Below are 21,581 nucleotides of genomic sequence, written 5' to 3' on the forward strand. Positions count from 1 at the left end.
TGTATAGGGACTTGAATAATTCTGTATTTTAAGAAAGCTGAAAAAAGTGATCTTTGTAAAAAAATATTTGATGTTTGCCCAAAAAATGAAAGAAATTTGTTGTCATGTACAATATAACCTGTAATAAAGCAAAAACAAATATTTCAATACTATTATAAATCCTGCTGTGCTGGTTTTATTTCCATGCCTGTTTCAAGGATGTGAATATACTGTGATGATCTGAGAGTACACTGCACCAGAGAAGGGAGTCTTATTCGAAAGCTGGGAAAACGCATACAGACATATGTCCCTCACTGATATTTTGATCACATGAAAATGTGGATTTTCTGTGTAATAGGATGTCATCTTATTTAACAAACAGGAAAACATGGAATGTATTTAAATGGCACCAATTCTACATTTAAACATTTTTTCATGGTATTTTCCAAAAGAAAGTATTACTCCATTATTAATTAAAACGCTAAGTGATCCATGAAATGTCCTCTGGTACGGGGTTATTTTTGGTATTTTCAGCAACCATAAGAGGAATGTCGCAAGCTCCCATGAGAGTACAGACTGACCAAGACAACAGGGTCAGTGTGAAAAGAGAGTGAAGTTAAACCTACCCTTGTTTTTGAATTTTAATCCTTAATCCCCCTTTTTTGACCAATATAAAGGCTTATAGAGTGCTTAGAAACACGACTTTTAAGGTGAAGTAATGTAATGAAGCATTTCCTTAAAGAATTTTTTTTTTTTTAGTGATTTAACAGCCTATTAGGAATGTAGCCATCTGTTACCTTTATTTCTCTGTATCAGCCAGGCTCCTCTTCCTCCATGCTGCTTGTCATTCATAAGATTAAGTGGAGTTTCTCGGTGCTACATGAAGAGGAGGGCTCTCCTCTTCAGTCTTGCACCTCACGCTGTTAAATATTCAGTTGCAGGCTCCCCGCACCATCCAGTCTACCAATAAACGGCCTCTGACAGTGCGATTGGCAGCGGCAGCAGGAGTAACAGTCTGTCAGCCACACATATTTTTATTTATTTATTTATTTTCTGGACGGCGAGGGGTGATGGTGCTGTGTTCTCGGTGCTGCAGGCGTCGTTCCCGGAATGGACACTTCGCAAACCGGTGTGGTTTTAGGTGCACTGGGTGTCAGATAGTCCAGCATCCATCTAACCACACTGCGCACGGATTTCAGTGACCGATTTCTGCCGTGCATCCGCATTACTGGGGAAATATGGGGCATACAGCGTAGGCTTTCCATCTCCCCGTGCTTTGATACAGGCTGGGACTATTTTAACATGTATTTTCCTCCCTAATTTATCAGACTTAATTACTGACAAAAGACCATCTCATTGCTGGCAGAGGAACGCATTTCCTGCCTGTGTCCGCGTTAAATCTTCATGGACATCTCCCGTGCAACATAAGATGTGATATGTCGATTATCCCCCTTTTTACTATAAAAGAAGGCAGGTCAGAAATGCCCCTTTACTCTTGGCTGTTGACTCTGTGATCTTTCTTGAAAAACAAACAAACAAACAAACATCAACAACAGAAAACCCCCACAAGGATCTCGGCGTGAATCGACATGGATAGTGCAGGGAGCCGGGCAGCGATGGTGGGGGACGGTGCAGTCAATTTCACAGCAGCCCACCTCTGGCTGGATCTACTGAACGCCTCGAGCCCATCGACCCGGTGGGACAGCAGCCCGCCTGCCGAGGGCACCGGGCTGGACGAGCGGCAGCGACTCGTGCGAGAGCAAGCCTACCGGGACTTCACCACCACTGTTCAGGTTTTCATCCTCCTAGGTTCGCTGATCGGTAAGTCCGCTCAGTACTCCCACACATTCAGTGCAAACTCAGTAGGGAATCATAAACATATTAAAAACCCAGCCTCGTTTATGTATTTACTTATTAATTTCTGCTAAATTTAGATTAAACAGCTGCACAGTTTTTGAACTACAGGGCACTGCTTTTCAAATACAATTGAAAACAGTGAGACTCTCAGATTTGTGTTAGGGGATCTTCCTGTGCGGACAACCTGTGTGCCAGTAGAATGTATTTGAAATATCTGAGACTTTTTCCAACGTTAATCAGTCAGCCAATCAATCATCTTCTGGTCAGTATGAAATAGTAAACTAGTATCTTCTACTAAAAGAAAAATCAAATGACGACTAAAAAGTAAAGGATAAGAGAAGCATGACAGAAATGAGTGCGTAGGCCAGTTTATTAGAAACAAACAAAACTGCTACAAGTGTACAATATTATTATTTTTATTCTAATATCCCGTTAAAACCACCAGCAACTGCCAAATGTAAACAACCCACTGCCCATGTCACCTGCTTACCTTGCCTCACAGCCCACTACATTTAAAATGCCAAAAATGCCAAGATGTGTTATCACTTAGTTATCTCCACATATCCCTAGGCTTCACATGATGTGTTCTGAATATAGGCTGTTTAAAAAAAAATCTCAGCCCCCTGCAGTCATGTATAAGTTTGATCAAGGTGCTAAAACCATTCAAATAACACTAAACCAGTCACACACATAACTCCTGATTTTCTGGTTTGGCGTGGATGCATTCCATTTAAAATAAGCAGAAATACTTTGGCAAAAGATGCTGTATATTTAGGTCAGCAAAGAAGAATTTTATTGTTTTTTTCCACCAGAAAACTGATAAATAGTAGCAGTAACTTACATGTTTTAAACTTCCTTAGAGTTGAACATGTGTTGACTAGACATCAGTGATGATGGTGGTATAAGTGTGGAAGGAGCTGTGTAGAGTGATCTACTGCTCTTGCACACTCCTGGCTTTGACATCCCATCTCCATCATATAGACCGCCAGAAGCATAATTAACCTGCTTCTAATGATTGCTACAAATAAATGTGTTATTTGTCACAAATGTTTTTGTGTTGCCCTCTCTGCCCTGCTACAGAAACACACACAGCCTTAGTGTTGTATGGAAACATATGGGCTCAGTGAGAAGCAGGAGCACAGCTCACCATGATGAAATATTGTGCAACTGATACAAAACGGACAAAAAAAAAAAGTCCAAATGACTTGCTTTGATCCAGTGCCACCTCCTGCTGTTCAGTGCAATGTGCAGGGTCAGAGAAGCGTGCCCTGACTAGCTGTAAAAATTGCCCTCTGGCAGCATGGCTCCAAATGCCTTTTTGTTTCTCTCTGCATGCTCTACGTGTCGCAGGGAATACACACACCAACGAACCAAACCCACTTCCAGGAAGGTGAATAGCATAAATTCTCTAACGTCAATACAACAGGGCACCTTTGTGTGGTCACTAAGATTCTTGGAGACATATTAATGACAGCTATAAGACAATGAGTGATAAAATACAAACAGACTGTGTGTGCCATAACAATAATGGGTTCCCCTTTGCTAATGAAATAATCATGTCGGCATAATTATTACTGGAAAAAATAAAGATAATTAGCATCAGATATCTGAATCAATTTCAGGACCAATAAGAAACTGAACACTCATTGCAAGGCTTCATCAGTGGGCACCTTTAAATACATGCATTATATTACCTGCAGCTTAAAATGATGAGTGTTAAACTGATGACGGTTCCACGGGGCTGTCTTTTGAAGTTGAGTCCCCTAAAAAAAAGTGTCTGTGGTCAATTCTCAAGCTACTTTTAATGATTTCAAAAAAGGCTTTGGTTGTATGATAAAAGCCTAGCTGCATCATATTTATATTCAGACATCACTTATTATCATAGATGAGCAGGATATGCTGGTTCCATTATGTAGGCACTTTGTTGTCTCTATGGGGGTTTTAGTGCCCAAAAGAAAACCTGCATCACTGACTGAAAGGCAAAAAAACAAACAAAAAAACCCCCATGCAATTTTGATGGAGAGATGTCTGTTTTGGAGGCATCTGTGTCATTAACACACTGGGCACATCAATACAAATCGTTGAAGGATTCATGTTTATTACCTGAGGCATTTGACATGGAAAAGATAAATGTGTGGTAAAAGTAACTGTCTTCTGTATCTTCTTATGACTTCTTCTCTTATGGCACAGAGAGATGTGCGAAGGTGAAGGAAAGTAAATGTTGCACAAACTGCAAATTTGTTGAAAAGCCTTGATGTGGCAACAACCAGAGCTCATTGAATTCTCAGTGATGCAGATTGTTTTCACTTAGTTTGTGCACTTTGTATCGGTATTAACTCGCTGAATCATCCACCTTCTGGGTCTGAAATACTTAAACTCGAGAAGAATGACATTTATTTGTGTGTGTGTTTGTTTAACACACACTGTAGATGTGTGCAACAAAACAACACTAATAAGACTAATAAGTTATAACTGTAGGATCTCCTTTGAAGCTTTGACCAACATTCAGCTAAAATGCATGAATGTGAAGCATTTGAACCCATGGATATGGATATGTAAGAAGGGTTTTTCTATCACAAATTAGGCCAACGAACAATCTCTCTAGTGGAAAAAAATCTGCTATCTAAATTTGAAGGTTTGTTTTCCAACACAAGTAATTAACGATAGAAATTCCTCTGCTTCTTTTAATGTTCCCTCCCCTTCGTCTTTTGCTTTATGTTTTGAAATGTTGGGATTCTTGGCTTAACATCGAGCTGATTTGCTGATTAACGGGTCTGAAAAGCCACACTGTGCTGTAAAATGCTGTTTTGGGAGTTGACTGACATATAGCCATATAGTGGTTTCAGCAAAAGTACTTTGCTGAGTACTTTGGCAGGTGTTAAATATCCCATTTAATTCCACAATGTTCCCACCTGGATACACGTGTGTCCAGATAGGAAGTGTGTAGCTTGCCAGAGAATCATAGGCACTTGTTGATGGGTGTGGTGAAAGGCGTTAGAAGTTGGGGAGTTATTTTTACACCACTTAACCACTGCATTTGTAACGCTCTACATTATTATCTTTAAGTTGTGTAGAAACACAGTCTTCTCAAATGTGACTGTAGTCTCATTCTGATTTTGTCAAGTTTCAGAAATGTTTCTGTTTTCAGATTTGGATCAGAAGGTCATTTCTGTCTCATGCCTTTAAGGATAACCGCTTAAACCCTGGTATAAGGGGAAAGTGCTAAATTCCAAACATGCCTAATACCTCCAAAGTTGACCAGTTAGGAAATCTTGTTTGTTTACACCATAAATAAAGAGGAAATTAGTTTGACGCAGTCATTTCATTGCAGAAACAGACCTAGATAGGCCCCATTAGAAAGCTGTAACTCTTCCTAAAATATAAACTAAACTGAACTGAAGAGAGAGAGGCATCAGCAGGAAATGGCCTTTCCCCCCCGTCTAAATGCACAGATGTGCGAGCCATTCCAGTTTTCTCATCTAACTCTCCTAGAAAGGGAGAATACATTCCTCAAAATTTAGATTTTTTTGAATGTATAACATTTGTAGTCATAATTATGCAGTTTCACTGATAAGGCAAAGATCGGAGTTTTACTGCAAATCTCTTTAATGTGTCACAGTGTGCATGGCACTGAGTGACTTTGCCAACAGTTGTATTAAGGTCTGTGGGGAATTATGTGGCTGACTAGCTCTGCGGTTACTGCTCCTAAATGAGCCTGTCACTAAAACTAGGGTAATTATAAAAGCACCAGGATGTAAGTAAAAAACTGTTAAGTGTACTTAGCATGTCGAACAGCATGTGTTTAGACATCAATAGCAAAATGATCCAGCTCAATTTGAAGCAGACCACGTTGCTGCTACCACTAGTTAGGGTGCCGTTTGTTAAGCGGGCAAAATAATCATCCGTACTGTTTGCGCTCTCTCGCTATTGGCTGCTCTGACTATGGTTACCAAGGTGTTCCTCAAATGCCCAGCAAGCATTTTGAGCTCAAAAGTACAAGGTGATGTTGTTTTTTCAGACAATACAAGTCCTGAAAAAACAAAAAATAAAAAGATTTTTGGTTTTTGTCACAGGAGTTTTTTTTATCTTTGGCAGCTACCAGTTTCTATGAGTATTTAACAGAGGTTAAATTTGGTTTTAATTTTCTGTCTGAAATCTATAAGATAAAAATCAACTCTTGTATTTTGATTATTGAAATCTGCTTTGAACATTACATGGTAGCATGACTCTGGAAATGATCTAGACAAAAATATCTTAAGTAATAGTTTTATCGCCTTATAAATGTAGTATCACACTTTCTTTCTTTGTTTTTTTTTTTTGAAAGACTGGGTATTAATTGCCTCACATTAGAGACCAAAGGCAGCAAGATAAAATGTCAACATACCGTATGAACAGACATTTGTAATAAACATTCTTTTTATGTAGTTTGCATTTGAAATAATGAATATTTGTGCTGATTTAATTATTCCACATTAGTCAGCCTAGCAGAATGTACTTTTACCAGGGTTTCCCCGAAATACCACGCCTATGTGCTATTCTGTATCACAGCATGTTAATTGAGTTCTGCATAGTTAAAGCACACCATGTCCTGCTGAAAACAGCTTCTTCCGCCTCCATCTGAAACCTCCTGAGGTACATAACAACAGAAATCAGGGATAAGTGGTTGTTATATACGACCTTGCTTTCATAGAAAAGGTCTTTTTTCTCTTTCACGACTGTTTCATTTAGTTTTATAAACTATGGTTACTTTTCTATTCCCCCATCCACCTGACGATGAATGCGTTTTTCTTCTGACAAACTGAGACCTTTTTTTTAAGCACAGATCTCAGGAAAGACGTGAAACGGTTTCCTTCACTGCAGAACATCTTGCTCTCAGCCAGAGTGCAGCTAACACTCTGTGGGTAATTACTTTTGAAGGAGCTGAAATCACACAGGGTCCCGTGTGACCTGACATGAGTTAATGCAGTGCAAGAAGGAAAAAGTTCACCTTTTGAAACTTAATTACCAATCATTACCACTTTGTCCCTCCAAATTATGCAGAGAGAAATAGAAATAATTAGAAATCAACCAATGTTTAAAACCATTTCAATCCTTGTTTGCCTTATAAAACATTATTAGATGGTATTTAGTGAAGTACAGTGGAAGACTTTTCTATGAAAACATAACCTGATTTAACCAGTGCCACCTGGCAGTTTGTTGCCTTATGTCGTGTGATTGGCAGAAGAGTCTTGAAAAGGAAGTGTGTGTGTGAGGTGGGGTCAGTTCTCTTCTGTGTGAATTCTAGGAGGCGATGGTCTTAATCTGGTGTGAGTGGGTATGATTGTTTGAGGTCACAAGGTTTTATGGTCGAATTTGTCTACAATGACTGTCTCCTGTTGTCCTTTTTGATTTAGTTGCAGTTGCAGTTTTGTTTTAGTAAGTTCCAGCTTGCAGGCTATTAGATGTAAATGATTGGGAGGATGTCTTATGAGGGTGGACTAACTGTTTTTTTTGTTTTTATCCCTCTTTGAACCTGCTGCAAGTGACATACAGCACAAATTTGTTATTGCTGATATAGATTTATTTCATTTGGCTATTTTTATTTTATGCTTTAGTGGTACCTGCATCACTAATTTTGTCCTGTTCTCTGCCAGCAAGTCTTTACAAGAAGGCGCTGTCCTTTAAACAATTTTCATACTTTTTTCAAGAAACCCCCCAAAAATAAAAAGAAAAGAAAAGAAAGAGCAAGTCTGGGGGCTGAAACTACTTGAACTGTCACAGGGGAAGCCTTTTTGCAGTAAAATGGGGGTAAAAAGGGGTGTCCAGATGCAAATAGTAACATTCAAATTGAACTTTCCCCCCCATTTTTTTTGACAAATTCATAAAGAGATTGATTTTGATTTGAAGCAGTATTCTTGGTAGCGGGTGCCTCGTCCTGCTGTGAGGCAGCTTCCAATCTAATGTGTAAAGACTTCCAGTTCACAGATGAGTTCATTGATGGCAAGTGTAAAACGAGCAGATTGAAAGTGACACATTTTCTTTCCTTTCGTACATCTGTCAGTTGGCTTAAATCTCAGTCCGAGAAGTACTAGCATTCCTTACATTGTTCAGTCGCAGTGTTTGTCCTGGATGGACGTCAGGAATAAGCAGCTGAGAAATCATTCATCTGTGCTATAGCAGATCAGTAAGATAATAAGCCTTCCTTCCTGTCAATGGGCAATTTAGTCTTCAAGCTAACCAGGTCTTTTCTTTGAGATCTATGGTGTGCCTGGTAGAAACTCATACCAGCACAACAAAAGGAAAGGGCTGCTTGTACCAGCGTTCAGGTTTCCAACCTTTATTTAAACTGAGTTAGACTTATGACAACACAGACTGTAGAATTCAAGTTTTTGTATGTGAACTGATAATCTGACCATAATTCTACACTTTAACTCAAGATCAGAAAACCAAGTTGTGGCCATATTTCACATTTGGTTGGATGCAGGATTGGTGACACCAAACCTTGGAGCTAACCTTTAAATGAATACAATCTTCATTACATTTATTACAATGAGTGCGTATAAACAAAACTTGACTGGTTGGCAGAGATGCAGACTTATAGGAGTCGATAATTGTAGTTTCTACTGAGGGGTGCAGGTTAGTAGGCAAACTTAATCTCATTTTATTCTAAATCTTTAAACATCTTTCTTTCTCTCGACAGGTAATGCCACCGTGTTGTGGTGCACCTGCTGCACAAACGTCTTTAAAACAGTGACCAATCGATTCATCAAGAACCTGGCATGGTCTGGTATCTGTGCCGGCCTGGTGTGCATCCCCTTTGATGTGGCATTCGGAGCCAATCCTCGGTGCTGCTTGTGGCTTCACACGCTGGTGCTCTGCAAAGCTCTCAAGTTCCTCCACAAACTCTTTTGCTCTGTCACCGTTCTCAGCTTCAGCGCCATCGCATTGGACAGGTAAACGCAAAAACATGATACTTTTCAGCGTATACACAGAATTAAAGTAGATAGGGGCAGCATAATTTGTTTTCAGTCATCAAGTGTGGTTTGCGCTTGAAATTACAAAACCCAAAGAGCCCTCTATCCTTTCAGTAAAATGAGTGATCTGTTTATTTTTTTTCACTTCAGGTTTGTAGCCAGAATCACTGTGTTTAAATGATGCTTTTGAAAGACACTAACATGCACCTCCTACTCACCTCTCTGTATTTGGATGGACCGCTTGGGGCAAAAAAAGTGGGTCCTTTATATCAGCTCTCTGATCAGTTTGTCAATATGTTGCTTAGCATAGTCAACTCAGCTAATTCTCTTTTCTTAAACACCTGGAAATCCAACTCTGAAAGATTTTTTAAAGCAGACAAACATCTCTACACCTTCTTTTAACACCCTGTTAAGAGGGGGTGTAGGGTTGTGATTGGTGGAGCGTGTGTCCCAGGCCTCCCAGTACCACTTTGAATTTGCTGAATTTGTAAGTTTGCTCACTTACAACTAAATGGATAGTCTCTCATTTTATGGTAGTTTCTTTTTAATGGAGAAAAGAAAAACTACCAACCAAAAATCCAGAAAAAAACATTACACAAAGATTACAAATTGATTTTCATGTCACTGAGTGAAATAAGTATTTCATCCTCTAGCAAAACGCGCCCTAGTACTTGGTGGAGAAACACTTTTTGCCAAGCACAGTGGTAAGACACTTCTGGTAGTTGGTCACCAGGTTGACCCTCATCTCAGAGGGGATTTTGGCCCACTCCTCTTTACAGAAACTCTCCAACTCCTTTAGGTTTCTTGGCTGTCGCTTGACAACTCAAAGCTTCAGCGCTCTCCACAGATTTTCTACAGGACTGAAGTCTGGAAACTGGTTAGGACTCTCTATGACCTTAATGTGCTTCTTCTTTAGCCACTCCTTTGTTAACCTGGGGTTAATGTTTGTAATTATCACGCTAGAAGACCCATTCACAGCTCATCTTCAGTGTTCTGGCTGAGGGAAGACAATTCTCGTTCAAAATGACTGTACATGGCCCTGTCCATTGGCTCCTCGATGCAGTGAAGTCATCTTGTACCCTTAGCACCTCCGTGCTTCACTGTGGGGATGATAGGGTGGTTTGGGGCATCCTCAGCATTTCTCTTCATCCCAACACAGCGGCTCGAGCTGATGCCAAAGAGCTCGATTTTGGTTTCACCAGACCCCAGGACATTCTTCCAAGCCTTCTCTGAATCCTTTACATTACAGCGCAGTGTGTTACCAATGATGTTCTTGGTCCAAAATGCCTTGAGATCATTAACATGCTCGTCCTGTGTAGCTCACCCCATGAGGCATGATCTGGCTCTAGATAGGGGATGATTGATGGTCATTATATTTCTTCTAGTTCCAAATAATCACACCAACAGTTCTCACCTTCTCATAAAGCTTCTTGCTGTTGGTCTTGTAGCCCATTCCAGTCTTGTGCAGGTCTACAATTGTGTCCCTGATGTCCTTTGACAGCTCTTTAGTGTTTCCCGTGGTGGTAGAGAGGTTGGAATAGAAGAAATTGATTCTCTGGACAGGTGTGGTTTGTACACATAAATTGAGATCAGGAGAATTTGTCATTGTTTGAATGATTGAACGCAATCTGTCTACCACATTAGCACACAGACTCTGACTTGCTCGTAGGGGATGAAGTACTTATTTCACTCACTGATATGCAAATCAATTTTGAACCTTTATGTAATTTACAGTTCTGCATTTTTGTAAATGAGCAAACCTATAAAATCAACAGGTGATAATTTTAATTATTTCCCCACTTTATCTCAGCCGAAGTATTTGAAGCATATTGTTTAACTAGTTTAATTTTATTTTCTTATGCTATACCCTTTAATTAACCTTTTACTTTCATTAATTATTGCAAGTGGGTGCTGGTTATGTGTATAATATTTCCTAAAACTGTGCCTAAAGCTGACTATTTCCTGTTGTGCACTTTGTCCATAGTTGACCTTTCTCACAGAATGTTCCCAGCTGAGTCTCTCAACATTGTACAGAACTCATGTGTAAAAATGACTGTAGTTAGTCAGTGGCTCTAATGTTTGTATTTTCTCCACACCAGTGTTGTTTTTGCTTAAAAAAATTAATAAAAAAAAAAAATCCAGTAAGAAAATAGAAAATTGGCATAGAAAACAGTGGGCAGCCCAAGTACAGATGCACAGTCTTATACGAAATATAAAAAATATACTTATACAAGTATTGAGAAAACCTAAAAGAATTCCTTTTTCAGAATCGTATACATGACTTATTGTTATATGATATTTATTGAATCATGTTTTTATCTCTTTGCATGTTGCAGCTTAAGATAACACAGCTTCTGTATATAATGCAGAAAAAAATATCAAATATCATAAATAGACATGTTCAAAATGGAGCATAAAAGTGCACAGAAGCCACATTTTTCTGAATATTAATTTATAATATTAAAATATACCATGGATAATATGGATGACTGCAGTAGTACGTGAATATCCTCTACCAACTTTATAGTGATTGCAGGGAGACTTTGTATTGTTGCAACCTCTTCCCAGCCCTCATTTCACTGCTATAGAGATTATGTTGCCTCCATAGCAACTGGTACAGTCAGAATGATATCAAACCAATGAATTATTTATTCTCCAGGAGGGTAATCGAGGCTGTAGATATTCTGTACACAGGTTGGGACTGCAGTGTACATACACACGAACACACACAATCATACTGCAGCACAGACAAGATAGTCAAGGGACATCGTAGTAATGACTTTTTCATTTCATTTACTCTCCTTATGAGTAAGGGAAAACAAAAGGATGTGAGGCAATCTGCATGCTATTATCTGCACTGCAGTTATCAAGAGATCACCTGTATAATTTTAACCTCTGCAGAAGTTAATATACCATGGATAAATGAAAATTCTTTGATCTAAAAAGGGCTAAATGTTCATGATTGAATGTATCCAAAGTGGCCACTAAAAATGGCACATATGGCTTTATTTTTAGATAACTGAGCTTTGTCCATTTCCTGTGGAATATCCTGTTTTTCCTGTTTATAAAAATACCTCAAAATGGCTGTGACAAATACTAAGCCTATGTAATACAATAAATATGTGAAGAGGCTGCAGGATAAATTTAGTAACTACATAAAAAAAAACCCTGAAAACTGCACCTCTCACCTTTTTGTCTATTTGGAGCTTGTATAATGGATTCATTAATTTTATACCAGCACTATCTTTCTACTAATACCCCTTCAAGCTCATACGTCAGTATTTTTGATGTTTATTTTAAAATAATTTTCACATAAATCACTATAAGATGGATTTCCATGAGCATTTTCAGTATGCCTGGACTCAGGTGATACTCTGGCTTAGGAAAAAGCTTTTTTCACAGTGTGAACATCACCAAAACTATGCCTCTTTTGATTTGCTACAAGCTTTAGGATGTGAAAAATTCTCCCTTGGGGAAAGCGCCCAATTTGAATGTTATCAGACCATTTAATAACCATTATCAGCTGTTATCAGCCCTGTACCTATTGCCAATAGATACTCTACTCTACAATCAGGCCGAGGAGGCAGTTAGCTACTGTATTCAGTGATAAACAGAAGGAAAAACACAGATTACATAGGAGAGCTAAGTAGCAAGTATAGCTTAGTAACATGTGCTTAGAGTTGTGAGTGGTTTATTTATTTTGTTGAGCCAGAAGTCACAACTTTTTGGATGAGAGATTGCTAAATTAGCAGCTAACGCTAGTTGGCTTTGTCAGCAAGCTAGCTCCAAATAACTCAAAAGAAATTGCTTGTAAGAAATGTTCTAACACGAGGAATCTCAAACATATGTGGCACTTGAGTTAAAGTGGAATAAAGCCTTCCTCACAGCCCCATATGTGGATTTTTGTTTCTATTTTAGACTGAAAACAGATTACTCATTACTTCTTCCATTCAGCAAGGCAAGAAAGCCTTCCCTGAATAAGCTTCTAGAAGGTGAAGTAGGAAACGCATAATGGACATTGAGTGGGTTTATAACATTGGAAATGGATAAAAATATCAAATACATGTTCTTAAGCATTGAATTACTTTGTCTGTCTGTCTGTAGATACTACTCAGTGTTGTACCCACTGGAGAGGAAAATCTCAGACGCAAGATCTCGAGATCTGGTCATCTATATCTGGGTCCATGCAACTGTGGTCAGCCTCCCCGTGTTTGCTGTGACCAATGTGACTGATGTGTACGTGACCTCATCCTGCTCAAATGACCCCGCCCGCTCGCTGAGTCACATGGTGTATGTGTTGATCTACAACATCACCACAGTGATCCTACCCCTGGCTCTGGTCTTCCTTTTCATGCTTCTGATCCGCAGAGCACTAAGTGCCAGCCAGAAGAAGAAGGTGATCATCGCAGCTCTGCGAACTCCCCAGAACAGCATCTCTATCCCATACGTGTCCCAGAGGGAAGCCGAACTTCATGTAACTCTTCTGGCTGTGGTACTGGCTTTCTCAGCTTGCAGCGCGCCCTATGGGGCCTTAGTATTTTACCGCACTATTTTGGCAGATGCTAAAGAGCTGCCTGTCTCACTGTATCTCACAGCCCTCTGGCTTCCTAAGGTATCCTTGCTCACCAACCCACTTTTGTTTCTGACTGTTAACCGCTCAGCGCGTCACAGCTGTCTGGACCTGCTGGCCAGGATTCACAGACGTTACAGCCGCCGTAACGTGGTTAGCACTGGAGGTCTGGCTTCTTTAGGAGCAGATGGCGTGATTGGGGAGCCAGTAGGACTGGAGACTGCTGGTCGATCTGGAAGCCAGCTTCTAGAGATGTTTAACATTGGCCAACAGCAGATCTTCAGACCGTCTGAAGAAGAAGAGGAGGAGGATGTGGAGAATGATGTGGAGATCCCATCTCAAGGATCAGGAGAAGGCTCAGGGCCCAAAGATGACCAGAAAGGTGGGTCAAGAATGGGAAGCCTCAGAGGTGAAGTGATTACCAAAAAGGACTCTCTGCAGGGCACAGGAGGAGGGCTGGTTATCACCAAGGAGGTCCCTCCTTCAGTTATAGCCCCCCGGGCCTCTCCAGTCCATACATGCGCTTATGCCTCTTCATCACAAGTGGCACCTGCTACACCTACAGAAGCAGAGGACTCCCCACAGTTTGGTTTTGGACCTTTTGAGCTGCCACCTCAGTGGTTACCTGAGACCAGGAATAGCAAGAAAAGGCTACTGCCACCGCTGGGTAACACGCCTGAGGAGCTGATCCAAACCAAAGTGCCAAAGCAGAAGCCAGAACGCAGGATCAGCAGGAACAACAAGGTCAGCACAATTCCCACCGTGGATCCATGAACTGTACCGTTGGCCTCTGATCTGCAACACTGGAAAAATCAGAACTCCTTTGGCCCCAACCGGGCCTGGGAGAAGACAATGATGTCTGCATGGTTTCTTCTGGTTCCTTCTTCTGATTTGCAGTTGTAGCCCTTGTAGAAGTTCAGGTTCGACATTTTACTGCATAAAAGCAGGTTCCCTGAAGCACTGTATTTCCATTTGTGAATCAATTTGATATCAATATAATATTTCTAGTCTGACAAATATGTCCATTCCATCCAATTTCACAGCTCTTCAAGAGGTCCAGTTTTATAATTAAGGACTTCCACAATGACTCCATGATGAAGGAAAATAGATACCTTTATAAATCTTTCTTTTTATTGGAGGTGACATCAGTAGTCAAACAACACTGTACAAATCCAATTATCTTGAGGGATGCACTGATAATGGATAATATATTTCCACAGCAAATAATCAAGCAAGCATTATGGACCTGCTAACAAAACAGTTTTTAAAAATAGTTCTAATCTGATTGCACTCTGTATATGAACACATCTCAGTGTTGGTCCTTTCACTTAACCCATTGTGGGACTTTTCTTTTCTATGTTTGATTTACAGAAATGTTTTGGGTATTAACAAACTGTCTGCTGCCTTTGTTTTTTTTGTCAAATTCCACTTTCTGAACATTTCTTGTAATGTCTTAGATGTTGTCGTGATTTTCACTTTCGATGTGGATGGTTTTCGTAAGATTAAAACACTGACGTAGAGTATGCAAATACAAGTTTATAATGTGAAACAATCAGAGTTCAACTGTGTGTTCAGTCTTGGTTTCTGGAAGTGCATCACATATACTGAAATCTGCAGGTTCATGCAGACTGGGGATCTTTTAGCGACCTTACATCAATCTTAATGATTTCTCACAGATTTCCTGAAAATCAGTTGCTCAATTAAAATGTTGTATAATAAGTAAGAGCAGAGATACCAAGTGCACATTTTATATCATCTGACGCTCTGTAAAACATGTTTCCTTTTAAATATCTCTGACTGACACTTCTGGCTCTGTCTCCTTTGTGATGCAGAATTCATCAGTAACAGCTTTGACCTGCACCTTTGGCTGAGGTAAACAGAGCTGGGCTACACTTCAAATATTTGTCAAGCCGTAACTCCCTTCGGGGCTACCCACAATTCCTTGCTATGTCCACAGAGGAGCTGAATCTATGTTGCATCCTACCCATGCTGTTATCAGGCGAATCGTTCACTCATGCTTGACTTGAAATAATATCCACCGGTGCTACTTAAAAGCAAGAGAGAGATGAGTAATAGCTTTATTCAAATACATTGGATGCAGCAGTGACTTTTTGAGCGGTCAGGCTGTGTGTGGTAGTTGCTGTAATAGATATAGTGGATATACCGAGCTGAAAATGTTATTCAGTGTTGCACAAAGGAGAAGATTATTGATTGTTTCCTAGAATATTGACTTGTATTTCCCACCCAAATTGATTCAAGGCTTATTCAAACACCCTAACCTGATTCTCTTGCAATGATCAAGGGTTTGACAACAGAAATATTGTAACTGTAAAAAGAAAAGTCACACTAAGGTTTAAAGTCTGCTTCCTAAACGAATACAGTAGTTCTTGACCTTGGGAAGGTCTTACCACTTACCACTGACTGAAATGCAGCCCCAAACCATGACAGCACCTCCATCATTTATTACAGATGGCTGTAGACACTCAATGTTGCACCTCTTGACCTCCTGTGTACAATGATTTGTACCGAAAAATTTAAATCCACCACTTCATAAGATCTGTTGTCACTGTGCAGTTCTTGTGAAATTTGGTATATATCAACTTTTTCTCCCTGTTTCTTTTCCTTCCTGACTTCTTGACAGCCACCCTTCCACTGAGACCATTTCTTCTGTTGAGGCTTCAGTGAACAGTAGATGGATCAGCTGAAATGCAGATGAATCTCTCATGTTCAGTGTCAGGTCTTTGCTGTTTGCTGGGCATCACTTTCAGATACTATTAATCCGCTGCAGATACTTTAGGCACTTGTCACTTCTTCTTTTGTCTTCCACTTATTCAATTTCATTAGTTTTATTAAGGATATGCTACACACCAAGTTGAAAGATGCCATACTTTTGGCTAATAACTTTTTGCGATTTACCTTGTTAGTACAAAACCTCCCCAAACTATTAATCAAATACTGTTAAGTTCACCGAAATAATTAGGAAAAAATATCTTTTTATTTATTCTAAATTAATTAATTTATTTACTTATTAATTTGCAGCTGGTTTCTGGTAACTAAGTGCCTAAAAATAAAACTTAAAATAGCTCATTTACTCAGTGTTAAGTGGCTTCACAAAAGAACAAAACAAACACAGAAAAAAAAAAATTCCTTGGTCAATTTTCTGGAAAATTATCAGGTCCAAGGACTGGACTGAAAGTGAAAAGCAGCCAAAGAAAAGATTTCAAGGTCCTTCAGAAAGCCTGGAGAACTATTGTACAAGACCATTTAAGAAAATTATGATAACATCTGGCTCGAGACCTTTAGACGATATTGGACAACTGCACAAAAATTTATAAAGTGACTATTTACTGTTTGAGTACTGTGTATCGATACATAGAGAGGTAATTTCTGCTTACTTAAAAAAAATAACACAAAATAATTAAAACTTCTATCAAAGTGAAACCCAGTTTGTTCAAGTAATTGCTGGATAGTGGAAATGACATAAGAGAGTGTGATACTGAAAGCGCTTCAAAGGCAGTGATTGACATTGAGGAGGATAACCTAATCTCTGACAGAAAATTGGGTCATGTTCTTGTGTGAGATGCAGCTAACTACCACTGCAGACAACTCGCAACTTAAAGGAAGCATAAAAATAGAACTGTCTGGCTGAAATCATCAGAAGGTTTTTCTTTTCTCATGGCCTCAGCTGGGTCCATCATCTGTCAGGAGAAGTGGCTAATGCTAAAGAAGTATGAACGGAAACCAAACATCACTTCTGAGAAAAACCATAAAAAAGTGTTCTGTGTCTTTGAATCAGATGCAATACTTTGGTGTAAAATTTACTGATAAGGTTATGGGAATAATTTATGTCATAGAGGAACTTGAAAACTGAAAAAAATCATACATGAAGTGACACATGCAGAGAAGCTGCAGGTGTTGTGGTAGGTTGATGTGGTCCAAATGGGCCACGAAAAAAGTGCTTCCATCCAATCAAAAGAAGACATGGAGGATATTTTGTACCAGTATCAATATGATGTAGGTGTGCTTTGAAATTTTGGCTTTCCCTTTGGTGTCCTCGGGCAACAAGATTTGTGCTCCATTTGTATTCTTTGGAAAATCACCTCATAAGGCACCATGTACAGAGGACTCCTTGCACTTGCAGGAAAATACCAATATTTTCACTTTACTCCTGCTGTGGCTGAGCTTTAGTCATGTTGTCAAGGATTTTGTTATTGTGACTAACGGGGTGGTCAATGTCTAGATGTATTAGAAGCAGTTCAGTGGATTACCACCTACATAAAAACTCTAATGTATTCTGTCATTTGAAAAGCTGCTGAATTTAGGCATGCTAACTAAAGAGCCCCCCCGTCTTTTATTAGTCTGAAACTGTCTCTTGTTATGTGACTCGCAAAGATAGTTGAAAAAACACTAAGTAAAACATGCTTCAACATTTTTAATTACAGCAAATTATAGTAGCTGCAATTCAGACTGCAAGAGTTTAATCTTCTTTGCCGTCTTTGTAAGAAGGAGCACATGGCAGATTTTTGAGTAACTGCAGCGAGAGAACAAAGTCTGTATTTGTTATCAGCTTTGGTTTATTGTAATCTAAGCAGGAATTGTCGTCACTGATTACCGTCCTAGTTTTTTTCCCTTTTATGGAAGATAGTATTGGATTTTAGGTGCTGTTTACCAAGTCAGTGGACACGATCAATTCGGTGGTGCCATTAAGAAGTAAAATCAAAGATTATGATGGAAATGCTATGACAAAGTAGCATGGAAATGTTTTTTAGTCATATAATTTTAAATTCATGTATTTCATTAAAATAAACAGTAGTTATGTAGCACATTTCAAGATAAATATTACAAAGTACATGACAATCAAAGACAAAAAGTTACCCAAAAGTAAATTTAAAAAGATTTAAAAAGCTTAACCTACTTTTTAAGAGACCACTGAGCCCCCAGCTTCTGGGTTCACTGAGAGAGTTCAAGAAACTGGCGGCCACCGTTTTTAAAACTCTCTCTTCTTTAGTGCTTTGTCTTGTATCATGCAAAGCCAGCAGGCCCTAATCACTTAACCTCAGGGGACCTCCTGAGCATGTATGGATGTAAAAGTTCACTGGCCTAGAATTTCAAAGTGGACCCTGATTTTAATGGGGAGTCAATGTAACAGAATTATCAAATGTGCGATACAAGCATTTATAAGAGTGGATCAGAAGCCTTACAGTAGAACTTCAGATATTCTAAGGAGGTTTTGTTCAGACAAGTAAACAGAGAATAAATCCAAATAATATGAAATAAAGGCATGAATGAATAATCTCCAATTCAGAGTGTGATACAAAAGAACTCAACTTACCAATATTTTGTAAGTTTGCTCCTTCTTAAGAAAGACTGAGTGAAATGTTCACTCAAGGTTCCTCATAGAAGATTGAGCAAATGTGTCAAGGGAACCTAGAGTTTCCATTACCTTGGGCACAAGTCTGTTGGAGCCACAAACAAGGTCTTCTCATTTTTCTTCAGTAAGTTGACGATAATTGCCAACTATTCAACTTTTATTACAGTACCTATGCAAGTTCTCTAACTAAGAAACGTATTGGGTCTCATAAGCGAGAGATGATGTCACTTACATAGCAGTGAAAAGAAATGTCCTTCAGCGTGCTTGAAATGTGCTGGAGAGGGATCTGATACAACAGTCAAGGCCCCAAAACAGAACCTTGGGGTACTCCGTAGACAAGAACACTGAAAGATGACCTGTACTTTAGAAGCAGTCGTAAAAATTGAATTTTTTTTTGAAAGACAATCACTCAAAAGCAGGCCCAGCTATACCCACCCAGTAACTCAGATAATCAAGCATAATGTGATGATCAACAGAGATAAGTATAACAGAGCAATGTCCTGCGTCACCATATACCAAAATGTCATTGGAGACTCTAACAAGAGCAGTTTCAGAGAAATAATCACCAGAAAAGTCAGGTAAAAAATGATCAATAATGTTGTAGTTGTCTAGAATAGCTGTAAGCTGCTTCTCAAAACATTTTCTTGAAACCTAGCAATAAAATCTAATTATAAGGTTGGCATGTAACTAGAATTTTTTTTTGAAGCGGGTGGATGCCATTCTTAAAATAGACAGGGACCTGACCAGAGTGAAGCATCGGTTATACTGAGCACACAGGGACTGACAGACTGAAAGACATTTTTTGAACAAAGATTCAGACAAAATGTCAGAGGAGCAGGAAGATGCTCTCTTGAAATAAAAAATGGGAGGACTATTATAAACTGGAACCTAAACAGCCAAAAGCAGAGGCTCTTCTAGCAGAAATATAAACCACCATCATATTAAATAAAATCAGTTCATGATTCCAAAAGGCTTTAGCTTAAAAACCAGTTTTACAAAGTCTGGTGTGGTGCACTTCCAGAAAGAAAAATTCTCAATTTAATAGCTGAGAAATCATAGTCAAAACGTCCTTAAAAAGTAGTTAAAGTAATATCTTAAAACATGCTGTCATTGTCAAAAGGAATCGTTCGGCTGCACAGTTTGAAAGCCATAAGTGAGCTGCTGTAGAAACAACACTCTGACAACAAAGATAACAGGTAAGACTGTTTGAGGAGTTCACCAAGTCTAGTATAGTATTTTTAACAAGTCCTGCAAACTAAACAACAATATTACTTGCCTATACTGTTAGAAACTGTAGTATCTTTTGTAAAGAGATGATGTAGACCAGGGGTCGGCAACCCTAGGCACGCGTGCCACAGTTGGCACGCGAAGGGTTAACTGATGGCACTACCATAGCTGGACTGGCCATCGGGCATACCGGGCATTTGCTCGGTGGCCCGATGATTTATTTTATTTATTTATTTTTTGTAACGGTATAAACAATGAAAGGTGGTGGATTGGCCAGATGCTGGCCGGTGTGTAAAAATAACTCAGTTGTTTGGTGGTGGCTATGGCGGAGCTTCCACAGATTCAGTAAAATTAACAAGTGGTGGAGGCCAGCAGGTGGATGAGAGCCCCGAGGCGGCCGCCGGTCCGAGTCTCAGGTGAACTGAACTTCAGGTAAGAAGTTATGACCTGCAGTCTATCTGTATCAAATATAAACCAAGGTGTAGTTTATATTTTCGTTGTGCTGACTTTTTACAGTCAGTTACAATAACTCGTACTGCGTACTAGCTAGCATGACGGAGTTTCTAGCTGGGTCGGTGCTATGATGTTACCGATAGTGAACTTTATTTTATTCATAAGGTTAGTTAGTAGAGTTGCCAACCATCCGGTAAAAAGACGGAATCGTCCCGTATTCAGAGAAAATATTTCGTGTTGAGCTGAGAAGGGACGCAGTTTGTCCCGTACTTCAGCTAGAATGGAAAAAGACACAAAGGTGGAGTTATTCTGTCGTTACGCTGCACAGCTGCCTCTTCTCCTCTCATTCTCTCCCCCTCCCTCTCCTGTTGCTACTTTAATCATGAAACTGATTAATGATCAGCTGATCGCCCACTTTGCGCCAGAAAGAGGAAACCGCCGGATGTCGCACTAAACAACAGCAGCACGTTTAAGCTTGATCAGCTGTTGTTAGAATTTATTTAATATTAATTTCTAGTATCAGCTGAGGTTTGCTGGAGCCACAGCTGTAAAAGCTGCTGGTCATTATGTCGGTTTGTATATCTGGTGAGAGGGAAACATGAAGATGAAACCAGGAGATGTCCTTACTGAATCATCAGAGCTGAACAGGTGATGGAGAAACTGGTTTACCTTTTAGGTGACATGAATGAATTGAAGTTATGAACTGTTTCTGAGAGACAAATAACACCAGGATCCTTTTCTAAGTAGCTGACAGCTGGTAACTTGTGCAGGGACGGGTCTAGCAAAGTTTTGCCAGGGGGCCAGGTGGGCATTAACAGGGAAAGGGGGGCACAAAGAAATACTTTCTTATTCTCATTTAAAATGTCTTGCTGTTATTAAATAATTATCTGAAGCTTACAACCAAAGATTTTATCTGATGTAAAATGTACAGAAATCATACATGTACCAACAAGACAGTGTACATCACTGTCACAACAGCGTTTGTTTTCATTCAAAGGCTTTATGGCTTTAATACCTGGTGGGCCGGTCTCTAGTCAAAATGCCCGGGCTGTTTTTTTGTCCCAGTCCAGCCCTGGGCACAACACGCAGTGAATTAATCTGAGAAGGTGCATCAAAAATAAATGGCCGGGCCAGCGGTGCACATCGCAAATTAGCTCGCATAGACACATTA

At 39.5% G+C, this 21,581-nt stretch overlaps 1 protein-coding gene across 1 annotated transcript; it reads left to right on the plus strand.

Moving 5' to 3' along the window:
• Positions 1-788: 788 nt before the first annotated feature.
• On the plus strand, positions 789-15,149 carry gpr176 (G protein-coupled receptor 176). The gene is made up of 3 exons (XM_063495232.1): positions 789-1,800; positions 8,516-8,768; positions 12,894-15,149. Exons 1-3 carry the CDS (start codon positions 1,569-1,571, stop codon positions 14,131-14,133), a joined length of 1,725 nt encoding a protein of 574 aa, XP_063351302.1. The 5' UTR covers positions 789-1,568; the 3' UTR covers positions 14,134-15,149.
• The last annotated feature ends 6,432 nt before the right edge of the window (positions 15,150-21,581 follow it).

The sequence above is a fragment of the Pelmatolapia mariae genome, linkage group LG15 (genome assembly GCF_036321145.2).
Source record: "Pelmatolapia mariae isolate MD_Pm_ZW linkage group LG15, Pm_UMD_F_2, whole genome shotgun sequence".
Lineage (NCBI taxonomy): Eukaryota > Metazoa > Chordata > Actinopteri > Cichliformes > Cichlidae > Pelmatolapia > Pelmatolapia mariae.